Below are 16277 nucleotides of genomic sequence, written 5' to 3' on the forward strand. Positions count from 1 at the left end.
AGAACTTATTTTAAAGCCGAAAGGTGAGATAAATTATTTAAGCCCCGCAATTCAAACAATTGTCTCAAAAATTAAAAAAGCTTCATTTATGGCAATTATTTTGGATACAACTCAAGACTTGTCAAAAACTGACCAACCTTCTCTAGTTTTTCGATATGTGTCAATAAATAATAAAAAACAATGAGTATGTCTCATTGAATAACCTTTCAAATGAGCTATCACACGACCCCTATTCTTATTTAAAAAAATCATCGATTGCGTCATCACGCCCAGATGGATGACGTCACTAGTATGATCTATATGCCAAAAAATTATAATTTAAAAATAGAAATCGACCTGATTCGTAATTTATCTCCAGAGTCGCCCATTCTCAAGAAAATGAATTTATTTCAACTCAAACGTCCTCACTGTACCTATAACTTCAGAGGCTTATATCTTAAAACCATGATTTTTGGAGCTACGCGCCCATTAAGTCTTTTGTTTTACACATCAAGGACTACCACAACCCAAAGTTTCAGAACATTTGACAGAGAGCCATTTCCCATAAGGTTTCTGCGGGGTCCTTTGAGCTGGAAGATAAGATAATAGAACAAGTACTGGAATTTAAATATCTAGGCATCACACTATCTAGCGACGAAAAGCTCGAAACAGAAGTGGAAGATCAAATTAATAGAGCAAACAGAGCCGCAGGTTGCTTCAATGAAACAATATGGCGAAATAAAAAATATCGGTAAAGAATGAAAGGCATAATTTACAAAAGTTATCAAAACAATAACGACATACGCGGCAGAAACACGACTTGACACAGAGAGGACAAAATAATGCTAGAAACAGCAGCGATTAAAACCTTTCGAAAAATCAATGGTGACACTATGGGACAGGGTTATAAGTATATATATGCGACGGAGATAGGAAGACGACGAAAACGATGGAACGACAACTTCTGGAGGCACATTGAAAACAGATAGTCATGTCTACAAAAAAAAAAAAGATTATAAAAAAGAACTTACTTTGATTAACGATGACGTACACCTTATCGCTAGCAACATTCTTGTTATCATCCGTTACACTAACTTTAAACGTGTACGTCCCCTTCGTAAGTCCTGTAACGTTGGTTTTGCTGGAATTGGCGTTTTCAAATGTAACTGAAGACGGTCCTTCCAGCAATTCCCATTTGAACCCCATTATTTTATTATCGTCTGTACTATTGGAGGCGTCTAGAAGAGTCCAAGTTTGTGGTAAACTGATTGTGATGTTCTCACCTGCATTTGCCGTTGGGGGTTTGTTTGTAGGCGGTTTGACGAAAACATGTACCTATAAAATAAGGTATCGTATATATTAATTCAATTTACTATTTTTGTTTTGAATAAGACACACTTTTACTACAACATTTAACCGGAGACGTGCCGTATGACAGACTGTAGCTTAAAGATATTCCAAATATTATTGCGAACAACTCCATCACACTTCATATATTTCTAATTAGTCTGGGCATATTATCGGAGAATAGGCCATTTTTGAAAAAAGTTATTTACCAGCAATTTTATTGCTGGAATCGAATCTTATGATTGTATATATTAATAATATAGGTATGCAAAGTCCGCAGATAGTGTGCTACTTTTTTTTATAAACAAAATGGCGCCCGAAAATCGTGTTTTTTTCAATTTTTGCTCTATAACTCCAAAGATTTTAACTTAAAACCTTTTAACCTTTAAACCTTTAAACTTTTAACCAAAAACACCCAAATAAAAGACTAAAGACTAAGTTTTCACTCTAATGGCATATAACATATCCCACCAGAATGAAAACAATGGGAAACCTTCTCTGGTTACACCTCCGAGGCTTCTACAATTTGCAAGCCATACGGATGCTGAGACTAAGGAAGATGAGGGAATTCTACAATTTACAATTCACGTCACATCTGCTCAGCGCGGTAAAGTTCCAACGAGACTGGTTCCCTTCATACTCCACACAGAGTAAATGTAAATCAAAAATGAATAACCATTTTCAATTTCGTTGCAAAACGAAAATACAGCCGAACCATATTCCAGTCCAATCAGAGAGTGCTGCAAGCACCTCTACCGGTTTCGAAACTTATTACTCTCTCATCAGAGAAGGTTCCCATTGTTTTCATTCTGGTGGGATATGTTATATGCCATTAGAGTGAAAACTTAGTCTTTTGCTAGCAGTTGCCGCTAGGGCATCTATGCCATTTCGATCGTTGCAATTCGGGACTGCACGCTGGGGTTTGTTTTGGTTGGATCAGGGAGAGCAGCATATGTGCCTCCTGATGAGAGACTAATAAGTTTCGAAACCGGTAGAGGTGTTTGCAGCACTCTCTGATTGGACTGGAATATGGTTCGGCTGTATTTTCGTTTTGCAACGAAATTGAAAATGGTTATTCATTTTTGATTTACATTTACTCTGTGTGGAGTATGAAGGGAACCAGTCTCGTTGGAACTTTACCGCGCTGAGCAGATTTGACGTGAATTGTAAATTGTAGAATTCCCTCATCTTCCTTAGTCTCAGCATCCGTATGGCTTGCAAATTGTAGAAGCCTCGGAGGTGTAACCAGAGAAGGTTCCCATTGTTTTCATTCTGGTGGGATATGTTATATGCCATTAGAGTGAAAACTTAGTCTTTTGCTAGCAGTTGCCGCTAGGGCATCTATGCCATTTCGTTCGTTGCAATTCGGGACTGCACGCTGGGGTTTGTTTTGGTTGGATCAGGGAGAGCAGCATATGTGCCTCCTGATGAGAGACTAATAAGTTTCGAAACCGGTAGAGGTGCTTGCAGCACTCTCTGATTGGACTGGAATATGGTTCGGCTGTATTTTCGTTTTGCAACGAAATTGAAAATGGTTATTCATTTTTGATTTACATTTACTCTGTGTGGAGTATGAAGGGAACTTTACCGCGCTGAGCAGATGTGACGTGAATTGTAAATTGTAGAATTCCCTCATCTTCCTTAGTCTCAGCATCCGTATGGCTTGCAAATTGTAGAAGCCTCGGAGGTGTAACCAGAGAAGGTTCCCATTGTTTTCATTCTGGTGGGATATGTTATATGCCATTAGAGTGAAAACTTAGTCTTTTGCTAGCAGTTGCCGCTAGGGCATCTATGCCATTTCGTTCGTTGCAATTCGGGACTGCACGCTGGGGTTTGTTTTGGTTGGATCAGGGAGAGCAGCATATGTGCCTCCTGATGAGAGACTAATAAGTTTCGAAACCGGTAGAGGTGCTTGCAGCACTCTCTGATTGGACTGAAATATGGTTCGGCTGTATTTTCGTTTTGCAACGAAATTGAAAATGGTTATTCACTTTTGACCCAAATAAAAATTTACCGTAATTAAATTCTGCATAGAGACGTGTTTTTTCCGATTTACTTCGATGAAAATTTTCCCCGGAAAATGCGGGTTTTTCCAACAAAATCTTTAATTTTCAACTAAAATTTATAAGTAATTATTTATCAATAATTAAATAACTTGGCAATATAAAAGCTCTTTTTGTATAATTTTTATTTGGGTGTTTTTGGTGTAAAGTTAAAATGTTTGGAGTTATAGAGCAAAAATTGAAAAAAAAACACGATTTTCGGGCGCCATTTTGTTTATAAAAAAAGTAGCACACTATCTGCGGACTTTGCATACCTATATTATTAATATATACAATCATAAGATTCGATTCCAGCAATAAAATTGCTGGTAAATAACTTTTCCTTGTATTTTGCTAATTAGCCCAGAGTAAATACTATTGGTTGCAGAGCAATCCCCTGATTTGGAAGGAGAAATATTCACTCCTTGCAAAGTTATCGTAAAGATTCAGTTTTTACCAGTCTGTCAGGCGGCACATCTCTGTCCGTGTAACTAATTTGATTACGTTAAGTGCGTGTACAGTACATTTTTTGTAATATCAATTTAAGTTGTTTTCTTCATTTCTGTTAAGTTGTATTATTTTCTAGCGATATCACCTAAAAAATACATATTTGAAGTTTTTCCTTTTCTTTGTGTAACGATAAATAAAAAGCTACGCATTTTAAGTGCTTATATGAGTTACTGTCAATAATCTGTCCACTTTTAAATATATTTTAAATTTATTCTCTGTACCTATAATAAATACCTTCGTCCAAATTTCTGAAGTGTAAGTGACGATAGGAAATATTAATGCTCGAACAAGGCGTAATTTTGAGTTTTTTGTAATGTCAGCGTTCTTCCATATTTTTGTGAGTTTGGCTGTTGCCGATCTGGCCATTGTGATGCGCCGACGGATCTCGTCTTCACATCCTCCACTGTTAGTAATAACAGAGCCCAAGTAATTAAATTGTCTGATCACTTCGTAACCTGCCATGTTTCTTATCTCTGTTTGGTTGTTTCTGATAATATGTCTATAAAGCGAAAATAATACACGCAATAAAAGAATTTGTAAGGTTATAAACGTCACATCTGTGCTATTTTATTTTCAAATAATTATTTTATTCTATCTTCTTTAATAATTAATTAATAATAATCTTCTGTATTTGTTTAACCGGTTTTCCCGTTAAAAACTTGTTTGGCGCCCCCTTTCCTTATTTTCTATAGGCAATTCTAATTCTTCTTCTTCGTCTAGCCATTCACGTCCACATCTGAACATAAGCCTCTTCAAGTCTTTCTTTCCATTGTTTTTTTTGTACGCTATTTGTAGCCAATTTTTCCCGGCAGTCGTTTCAGATCATCTGTCCATCTCATAGGAGGTTTGCCTCTGGGTCTTTTGTGTTGGTATGGTCTCCAGGTTAGAATTGTTCTGTGCCATTTGTTTAGACCGCTCCTAGCTACTAATTCTAATAACAGCCTAAAATATCTAAATCATTCTGTTGTTATACGTATGCTTATTTTATTCTTCTATTCTCTAGACACTGTCAATGTCACCCTACACTCACCGTTCCAGTAGTATTATCCCCACTTTCAACATGGCGTGAGTCTAATTTCTCTAGTTATAAAACCAATGGTTTCAAGATAATAAATCATTTATATTTCTAAAAGACGTTCTTAAATTGGGGGAAGTGTTTGAATATCACTGTACAATTTTTTCTAAGCCTATATTCATTTTTATGTTCATTTTATGAGCAGCCCCTTCACCGGGAGGGCTTCCTGAACCTGGGGCCCCAATGTCGCCTGCGATGCAACAACGAAACATCTAACAACCAACCAACACCTGTAGGTCTGATGGCCCCCCAACATCTACGGCCCCAGAGCCAGTTGCAGATCCAACAACCAAGACACCAAGAATCTACAGACAGATACCAAGTGCGATCATATAAGTATAATCTGATCAGTTAGCTTTCGGCAAGGTCTTGTATATCTTTTGATAATACATTACTTAATTATGTCTTTTATGAAAAATAAACATGATTAGTTAAATTATTGTTTTATTTGCTCCATCTAGATTTTCAGAGTTCATAATTTTGACTAAGACAAGGTGGACTCAACTTGGGACATTGAGCTAGGCTGGCATAAACGATAACTATCATAGTTAATTGAAATATTATTTTACAATAGTATTTCAATTCCCTGTGGTAGTTTATCGCTTCAAATTCACATGTTAATTATAGAAAAAAACACTGTAAACTTTCCACCAAAATTCTTGTACTATATGTTTGTGCAACATTGACGATTATAATGCTCACATTTTATTACATTGTACCGAAAAAGTTAATTTCGACCGATCTCAAATAACGGTTTGCAACTCAGAAGACAGATGCCACGGTCATATAGAATTCTCGCTGTTACAACTTGTCAACTATACGGTGATACTTGGCGATTTTATCCACTTGCGAAGAAAAATAAGTGGGAACGAATTCGGTGAATGGTAGCTACGTACGCCGTTGCTCCCGCTTGGCGGCGCCAGTGTAGTTGGGGGGTCAACGTTTTGACAGTTCTTTAAGCTTGTATGGTATTTTTGTTTTAATTATTGCGATTTAATAAATTAGGGCAGAAAAATACAGCGCTACATATTGGGGTAAGAATATGAAAAATAAAAGCCTGATGAGTCATCTCCTAAAATTGTTCCTAAAGATAATCCATGAAAGAATTTTCAAGCTATGTGAAAGTCAAATTTCGCCCAACCAGTTCGGGTTCATAAATGCTGTTGGTACGAGAGAGGCTTTGTTTTCAATACAAGTCTTATTCCAGAGATGCAAAGATGTCAATTGTGACGTATACGCATATCTGGTTGATTACGAGAAAGCGTTTGATCGAGTGCAGCACGCCAAGATGATGCAAATACTAAAGGAAGCAGGAATTAACAACCAAGATCTGAAAATAATTAGAAATCCTTACTGGAATCAGACTGCAAACCTCAGAGTTGAAGGTGAACACACCGAATATGTGAAAATAATGCGTGGACTGAGGCAAGGCTGCATTTTTTCCCTCCTAATTTTCAATCTTTATTCTATTGAAAGAATATATATCGAAGCTTTGCACGAACCTAAAAATGTATTCTACTAAACGGGTACCGGCTAAATAACATCAGGTATGCAAATGACACCATAGTTTCTGCGGACAACCTAGAAGACCTACAAGTCCTCATGAACAAAATCACGTATTACACTCAACAATATTATGGACTCAATATAAACGTAAAAAAGATGAAGTTATGATCATTAGCAAGAAAAAGATAACAGAAGGTCAACTCTACATCAAGCAAACCCCTGTAGAAAGAGTGAGGTACTACAACTACCCCGGCACCATAATAAATGAAGAATAGAATGGACCAACAACCAAGAGATAAGAGCGCGCATCGGAAAAGCTAGAGCAACCTTCAACCGTCTTTCAAGAGCCGCAACCTTTCTCTTGGTATAAAAGTAAGAATGCTGAGATGCTACGTCTGCTCTGTCCTTTTTTATGGTGTTAAATCATGGACCTTGAACGAAGATATGCGCCGAAAATTGGAAGCATTTGAGATGTGACTATATCGGAGAATTCTTAAAATCCCATGGACTAATCGGGTCACAAATGAGGAGGCCCTTAGAAGAATAGGGAAGAACCGAGAGGTACTAACCACCATCAAATTTCGAAAGTGGGAATAATTTGAACAAAATATGCGAAATGAATCCAGATATGCCCTCTTACAAGCCATCCCGCAAGGAAAAATATTTGTAAAGCGAGGTCCAGAAAGAAGAACATCTTGGTTAAAGAACCTCAGAACCTGGTTCAACAAAACATCTGTGCAGTTTTTCCGCGTTGCTGCAGATAAAGTAAAGATTGCCACGATGATCACCAACATTCGTCAAGGCTAGGCACATCAAGAAGAAGAAGAAGATAACAAAATAAAAGACAAATAAATAGTACTTATTTAATGTTGTTGAAGTCGAATCCAGTGGCAATACGTAATCTGTTTCAACAAAATATTTATTTCAAATGCGTGCATTTATTGTCGGCACATATGTATCTCTTCTTATTACTACAATCCACTTTTTTCTCATCAGATTATCTTTGGGGAATCTTTGTCTTGTTATTCTAGATGAGCACAAAGGTATAGGTCAACCCTGAGGCATGTTATTTTCCCAAATTAAATTCAGCTATCGAAATAAATGCAATATTTACTTAGAAATATATAGATTTGTACAACTGACGTGACCTCCAACTACACTAGCGCCATCTACGTTGAGCTTTTTAGATTAGTTGCCATTGTGTTGCTGTTAACTGCGCATAGTAAGTGGAGCCTAATATCAATACGGCTAAGTATCACCGTATATTTAACAAACTGTACCAGAAACGAGTGATTCGGCTAGGCCAAAGCGATAAATAGAGATGGGCGTACCACTCCAGATGATTCTAGTATAACATATTTATGTTGTTCGATTATATAAGGAGCGATGTTGTTAGATTAGTTAGTTAATATGATAATCTCGAACTGTAAACTTCTAAATAAATAGTTTTATATAAATTGGAACCGTTAGTTTTATTTAAAATCGTTATAATATAAACAATTTCTAACAATAACCTTACCTGCGCCGTACTAGATTGTCCTGCACTGTCTGTTACTTTAAGGATAAAAGTATAAATACCCTCTTCTAGATTCGACAGTTTTAAAATAGGCGTTCTCGTGTCTTGCATATCGACAGCTTTTTGAGCGTCATCAGCTGATTTTGTCCATTCCCACGTAGTTATTGCGTGATCGTCTAAGCTCAAGCTGCCGTTTAGTGTTATAGAGTTGTGAGGCAGGTAAATTATTTTGTTTTCACCTAAAAGCAACACACAAATATAAACATACACTGGAGTGCAAAATTAACCGGACACTCAGATTTTTCCTAAAAATTGGCGTTTAAAAAAGTTTTAAGATGTTCCCAATACGGAACGTGCCTAAAATTTTAAATTAAAAAAAAAATGTTATAAATCACAACAGAACATAATTTAAAACATGTATCAAAGATAAAAAAGTTTTTTTGTCTTTCGTTTGGCGCCTAAAGACGATAAAAAATTAAAATTATACCAGCCAGCCCAAAACGCGTCGTGACGTCATCCGGTTATATGTTTACATTCTGCACCAACAAAGTCAACAAAATTGTATATAATTTTAAATTAGACATTATAAACGTCAGTAGAAAATACAGTTATGTGGCGTCACAAGTGTTTTTGATCGTTTGAACTATTCATAGAAAACTTGTACTTTTACAAAATGGTTTTATTTTTCATAGTAAACTTTCTTTCCTTTCCTTCAAAAACTGTATCAAACTCCAATCTCAACAAACTGGTATATATTATTACAATGACATACGATAAATGTCATTAGAATATAAATAGTTTTCCCTTATTCCGCGACGATGAGCTGGCCAAATACCCAAGTAGGTGGAGGCCAATAAACTAAAAAAGGAGAAGAAGAATATACCTAAATATAACCATAATCATAACTATATAATAAAACTATGTGACGTCACGGGTGGTTTGAACTATTTTATACTGCAGAAGACTTTAAGTTTGTATTTCTAAGCTATTACGAGTTTTTGAAGCCTGAAATTTTGAAAATCTCATTTTTAAACAAAACTGAACATTATTATGTAATAAAAAAATGTGCAAGTTCCCTATTGTGTATTTATTAATAAACAAAATTTAAAAGTCAAATTTATTACAATTTGTATATTATACACAAATAAGAATCAAAAATTCAGAAAATTTGAAAATCTGCAAAGAAACAATTCATATTTTTTTAGTTAATTTTTTTTTATGAAAAACGATATTTAGTAGAGTGTATTTATCTAATCTTAGGGCTCAGTGGAGGATGATCGGCTGTTGTTGAAACACCAATAGCACTTAGAAAATTCATTGATAGAGACTGACACCAGGGTAGTAGAACCAACCCCGGGAGAACGTAGTTGTACTGATATGTGGCTCGTACGCGAATTAGTTTTAGTCTCTTATGATGCTACATATTGACTCGTTGAAGTTACTCGAAGGAATGAAGTTAAATGCACATCTGGCCTGGTTGAAATGATTCTAATGAATGATTCTAAAAGTATGTTCTCTCTTGTTGGCAACATGAATTGGGTCATAGCCCACACGACAAAAGAACAAAGGTTTTTACTTAGTCAGCTAAATTAATGTCCATTGCCAAAATATAGTTTATGAATTGCAACAATTAAACAAATGAAATAACCCGCACGTGTTTAAATATAATAACAAATTGGAGGATGTGATATACGGGGTAATAAATTTATACTGTTCAATATCGGATATGAATTATGAATATTTGATATTTAACATACTGCCCGGCGAAATAAGTAATAACGACGCGTCAGTACAGCAACGCTAACAATGATAATGATAAAGCATTTATAACATAATAGGTTAATGTAATGTGTGATGTAAAGACACTAGTCTTTAAACAAATTATCAATACTCCAACTGCAACACCTTAGGTAATAATATCAAAATTAAATCTGAATCAGAATTTAAATCAACAACATTCAAGTCAAAGTTCCGGTTGGGTAAAGGTAAATGAAAAGGTATTGAGTGGGGTAGATGTTTCAATGAGTTAAGTATTGTATTATTATTGTATTCTCTTATTATTATAATCGTATTGCAGTATTAGCTATTTTATTATTAATATTATCGAATTCTACGACGAGCTGTCGGTCTATAATTAGATAATAGGTTTGTTCTAGCAAACAGTCAAACTAGTCAGAAACCGTCAGCAAACAGTTGGTCAGTGGGAGAACATAACACAGTCACCAGTGCTATCCCCTCTACTCGCGCTGGTCCACTATTCGCTGATGGTTTCAAACCGTTTGAAACTGATGCTAGAACAAACCTATTATTAATATAATATCTATCTAATACTGCAATACTATCTATCTATCTAATAATAACATATCTATTACTGCAATACGATTATAATAATAAGAGAATACAATAATAATACAATACTTAACACATTGAAAGATCTACTCCACTGAATACCTTTTCATTTACCTTTACCTTTTCTAATCCGGCTCGAAGGACCATGTCCAATCTTCGGGCTCAGTGGAGGATGATCGGCTGTTATTGAAACACCAATAATAGCACTTAGAAAATTTATTGATAGCGACTGACACCAGGGTAGTAGAACCAACCCCGAAAGAACGTAGTTGTACTGATATGTGGCTCGTACGCGAATTAGTTTTAGTCTCTTATGATGATACATATTGACTCGTTGAAGTTACTCGAAGGAATGAAGTTAAAGGCACATCTGGCCTAGTTGAGTTGATTCTAATGAATGATTCTAAAAGTATGTTTTCTCTTGTTGGCAACATGAATTGGGTCATAGCCCACACGGCAAAAGAACAAAGGTTTTTACTTAGTCAGCTAAATTAATGTCCATTGCCAAAATATAGTTTATGAATTGCAACAATTAAACAAATGAAATAACCCGCACATGTTTAAATATAATAAAAAATTGGCTGATGTGATATACGGGGTGATAAATTTGTACTGTTCAATATCGGATATGAATTATGAATATTTGATATTTAGCAGTATTACTTATGACTTCCAACATTCCAGTTGAAAATAGCGGGGTGTAATTTTTCGATTTTTCAAGTGCTTTTTTGACTACTTTTCCTGGGGTATTAAATTTTGCAAATGTAATATGAAATCTCTAGAAATCAAATTTAGGATAGAGAAAGCAAGATCTGCATTTCAAAAAATCGCTAAGCTATTCAATTGTCATGATTTATCAATCTCCATAAAAATCAGGTTACTGCGATGTTATATCTTTCCTATACTATTGTACGGAGTTGAGTAGTGGACTCTTACAGACGCCACCTGCAAGAAAATAGAGGCTTTCGAAATGTGGCTTTTTCGTCGAATCCTGAAGATATCTTACACGCATCACGTTACAAACCAGGGTGTTTTATTGAGAATGCAAAAAGAAAAAGATTTGTTAACTACAATAAAAATAGCCAAAATCGAATACATTGGTCACATCATGAGAAACAGCGAGATATATGGACTGCTGCAACTAATCTTACAGGGAAAAGTAGAAGGAAAGCGAGGACCTGAAAAATCTTCGTACGTGGTTCAACACAACAACCACAAATATTTGCAGAGCAGCAGTGTGCAAAGTACAGATTGACATGATGGTCGCCAACATCCGAAACGGATAGGCACTACAAAAAGAAAATGAAGTGTAATATTGTGTGCAATCTACTGAGCATGCTTACCTGCATTTGCTTCTGGAGGGTAGTCGGTACCCGCTAATACAGTAATGTTAGCTGTTTGACTGCTACTCGCTTTATCTGTGTCTATCACTGTTAGCTTGAATGTGTAATTTCCTGGTTTGGTTAGGTCATTTAATTGAAGAGTAGGAGCGTCTTTCAACTGTGGTTCATATCCTAATAGAAGAAGAACAACATTATATTGACTAAATACGGAAGCAATTTAAATAAAACAGTCTGCTATTATGATTTAAGTTTAACTAAAAAATACCTAGTGGTCCTTGCTGCAATTCCCAGTGCCAAGAAGCAATACCATCGTCGTCTCTTGAAGATGAAGCATCTAAAACGGCAGCCGAGTTTGGTTGTTTGATAGTTTGGTTGGCAGGGGTTATCACAATAATAGGGGGCTGATTGATCCTCTTGGCTGGTAACACTGTTACGTTCACGAAAGTTTCACCATACGCAGATGGAGTTGAAGCTGCAACCTAAAAAAATAATTTATTTAAATCACTCAAAAATACCAAAATATGCGTAATATAAGAAAATACTGTCCCAAAAAGGAATCTTAGTTATTCTGTTCTTCTTTAACTGCGTGAAGAAAGACGCTATGAACTAGAAGTCAATGAATTAAACACAGAAGAAAAATAACAGGATTTAAGGTCAGTGAAAATGCATACTGCAACTAGATCTCTGAGAATAACTATCCGGCAAATATTTGATTACCTCATATTATTTCATTGACTGCATAGATACTATCAACAAGCAACACTACTGCCAAAGATACAATACTGATTTCAAAAAATAAAGATGTTTTCTAACACTCTAACAATAAACATCCGCTCATACTGGCTAAAAAGCCAGTATGGCTTGTCTCCTTCAATTCGACTGACCTCCAGTAGATGTAATTCGGGAATGAATTAAAAAAAATCGTTTCCGCGATCTAATTCACACAACTTTGGGTCTCAGACCGCACCCCGCTTTCATGATTTTTACCTTGCGACCGGTTGGTGGAATTTAGAGGAATCTAGCAAATTTTTACAAGAATTTTTAATCCTCAAAGTGAGTATTTAATGCAAATAAATGGTTCGATTATTTATCCAATCGACGCTCTTAAGACGCAGTTCAAAAAACAACTATATTTGTTTGTGTAAACAAGCAAGTGAATATTTATCCTAATCCAAGATAATTAAGTGTTTTCTTTTTTCTTCGAAGATTTTTTAAACGCAAATTATAATACCGGATTTACACTCAGTCCTATTGGACAGGGAAGTGTGCAGCGTGAATGTGTAAATAGCTCACTCGCGCTGCCGCTGCTCATGCTACTGCCATTGCACGGCGCTCCCCAAAAAGTCGGTTTTCGGAAAGTAAGTCAAAGGACTGGCAGCGCGAGCGCGAGTGCGTGTTCACATTCAACCACTCTCTCTCACTTGCAGCCGACAAAGCGGCAAGTGAGTAAGTGAGCAAGACGATGCTGTCGTCACATTCCATCCTTGAGAGTCGTTCGGTAAATGAGTTATGAGGACATTGGTGAGGACTGATGTGAACACATCACTCGCGTCGATATTGTATTTCGGGCAATATTCCCGGCAGCAGCAGTGGCAAAGGCGGAGTATAAATCCGGCATAACCTTATACAGGGTCGCATAAAAGTTACTGCTTTTTGAGTTAAATGGAATTAAAGAAAAACAAAAGATTTGTGAATCGTTACACTATTGAACAAAATTTTATGGTAATGTACATTTGAGGGAAATTATACAAATAAAAGACAAAGTACACCTACTTTTTGTAGACAGTAAAGCGCTGGTTTCCTCGAAAGCGGTGCCGACAAACTGCGAACATAACACTGCGATGAATGACGTCATAAAAAAACTGTACCATGCAAAATAATAGTGGTGGTTTCCAAGAATGCATTGGAAGCCACCGCTTGCTGAGTTTGCACATTCCATTGCCGCAATGAAGAACCTTGAATTTTTCACCGTAATCTGACGTAATTCATCGCAGTGCTACGGTCGCAGTTTGTCGGTGCCGCTTTCGAGGAAACCAGAGCTTAAGCATTCATAGCAGATGGGTTAAGGAGATAGGTAGAACTGCTAAGTCAAATTGTCCAACCTCACTAAAATATGGAACAACACACGCATGTGCAAAAAACACAGAGATCAATATTGTACAAACACTGGTTTCCCAATTTAGCAATGCCTCTGAAACGTGGACCATCCGAACAGCAGATAGGAAAAGAATCTATCCATTTGAGATGTGGAATTAGAAAAGAATGCTTCCTTTCGCAGCGAGAAGAACAAATACATCTGTTCTTGCAGTGATTAACAATCCAACACTCTCTTCAGTTCCATTTATTCAAAAATATTAACATTGTCTTTATGTAAAACACGTACCGATAATATGGAGAAACTATATAGTAGTCCAAGGAAATCTAAGAGAAGAAGAACTCGAGGGCGATCCCCAACTCGATGGACTGATACAGTCGATAATTTATTAAACACGAACTTAATGCCACCTAAAATAGGGTTGGTTAGATGGAGAGACAGGGTAAACAACGCAGCAATATTTTGTACAATACAATAAACATGCTTCGAAATCAACAGTTGACTCAAACAGGGTGATGCGTTATCTCCACTACTTTTTAACTTTGTATTAGAGAAAGCCATGAGGTCGGCCGAAATAAAAACAGAACTGCTATCGGTTCAAGGTCCCAAGCTATTACTAGCATACGCAGATGACACTGATCTCGTTGGAGACTCCATCCTATCCACAAAAGCCATTTTCAACAGGGTGGAAGGAGCAACAAGCGAAGTAGTGCTGAGAATTAATAAAGAGAAGACGAAATATATGTGTATATGTGTATACCAAGAAAATTAGTGCAGCTCATTCAAATGTGCGTGGCAGACTCATATGCACAGGTAAAGATAGGAAACAGAACATCGATGCCATTTAGTATAACATCAGGGCTTAGACAAGGAGACCTTTTATCACCATTGCTATTCAATTTGGCTTTAGAATACGCAATAAGTAAAATATCGTCTGAACTAACAGGGGGATTCGCAAATCGAGGATCAAAACTATTGTTGGCCTTTGCCGATGATCTAGATGCAGTCGCTCATTCTACAAGAGACGCAAGAGAGGTGTTTTCACAGCTCGAGGAGGAAACAGGTAACCTGGGCCTTCGAATAAATGAAGAGAAGACGAAATATATGCTGGTGACCAAAAATCCAAGACCAAGAGTTAGGCAGAACGTAACTATTAATGACCACAACTTTGAAGTAGTAAAAGAGTTTAAATATCTGGGAGCAGTAATCACAGAGGACAATCACATAGAAAAAGAGGTCTCAGCAAGAATAGCTGCGGGAAATAGAGCTTTATACTCCCTATCATCATTATTAAGATCTCAGCTGCTGAAAAGACAATCTAAATTAAGACTGTACATGTCAATTATTCGCCCAGTTGTTACATATGGGAGTGAAACATGGACTCTACATCAGCGAGAAATAAATAAATTACTGATATTTGAAAGGAAAGTCCTCAGAATGATATTTGGTCCTCAAAGAGATGAATTGACAGGAGAGTGGAGAAGGCGCCGCAATGCTGAATTGGTGACTCTATATGGTACTGAAAACATCGTCAGACATATAAAAGCTAATCGGATAAGATGGGCAGGTCATGTAGTAAGATCAGAGGAAGACAGAGTGCTAAAGACAGTGTTCTTCGAGAGACCAGACGGTAGAAGATCAGTGGGCCGACCCAGAAAAAGATGGAAGGATGATGTTGAAACCGATCTATCTAGGATTGGGGTACAACAATGGCAAATCGAAGCGCAAGATCGCAGACGATGGAGGGCCATAGTGGATGCGGCGAAGACTCACCCCGAGTTGTAAAGCCAGTCAAGAAGAAGAAGAAGAAATATATGTGTATAAATAGAACGACACGAAGAGACTGGATAGGATAAAATGTGACGGTCAACACCTTCAATTTCGAAAGAGTACAACGTTTTAAATATCTGGGGGCCATAATCACAGCTGACAACGATGTTACTGAAGAAATAAAAGACAGAATCCAATCAGCAAATCGCTGTCTATTCGCACTGGATAAGCTTATAAAATCAAAAAATCTTACAAGAAATTCCAAGATCAAAATCTATAAATCCATCGTCAGACCTGTACTAACATATAGTTGCGAAACGTGGACTATGACCAAATCAAACGAAGAAAAGATCAGAGGTTTTGAAAGAAAAATACTCAGAAAAATTTTCGGACCTCACCACGACATTAACACAAACCAGTATAGGATCAGAACCAACTTCGAATTAAAAGAACTCTACAATGACACCGATATTGTCCAAGAAATTAAATCACAGAGATTAAGATGGACAGACCACGTGCACAGACTTCATAACGAGAGACTTGTAAGACTGGTATGGGAGGAGATTCCTACAGGCAAAAGACCGCTCGGACGTCCCAGAATGCGATGGAGAGATAACATCCAAGCAGATCTCCGAAAAATGAACATCCCATTTGACCCTAGGTTGATGGAAGACCGAACAAATTGGAAGAAAGTTGTACAGTCAGCCAGGACCGACCCAGGGTTGTAGCGCTACGTGATGATGAT

At 36.8% G+C, this 16277-nt stretch overlaps 1 protein-coding gene across 2 annotated transcripts in view; it reads right to left on the reverse strand.

Moving 5' to 3' along the window:
- The window catches only part of LOC114334453 (dyslexia-associated protein KIAA0319-like protein), a 224300-nt gene that overhangs the window by 167878 nt on the left and 40145 nt on the right, over positions 1-16277 (reverse strand). Inside the window, exons 5-8 of one of the 2 annotated variants that reach the window (XM_050645140.1) lie at positions 11933-12146; positions 11668-11838; positions 7979-8214; positions 1011-1314 (exon numbers count right to left, since the gene is read on the reverse strand). The exons of the other annotated variant lie outside the window; for it this stretch is intronic. Coding sequence (XP_050501097.1) covers positions 1011-1314; positions 7979-8214; positions 11668-11838; positions 11933-12146 — 925 coding nt within the window. The remainder of the gene's footprint in view (positions 1-1010; positions 1315-7978; positions 8215-11667; positions 11839-11932; positions 12147-16277) is intronic. 2 annotated transcript variants of the gene reach the window in all.

Source organism: Diabrotica virgifera, chromosome 3 (genome assembly GCF_917563875.1).
Source record: "Diabrotica virgifera virgifera chromosome 3, PGI_DIABVI_V3a".
NCBI lineage: Eukaryota > Metazoa > Arthropoda > Insecta > Coleoptera > Chrysomelidae > Diabrotica > Diabrotica virgifera.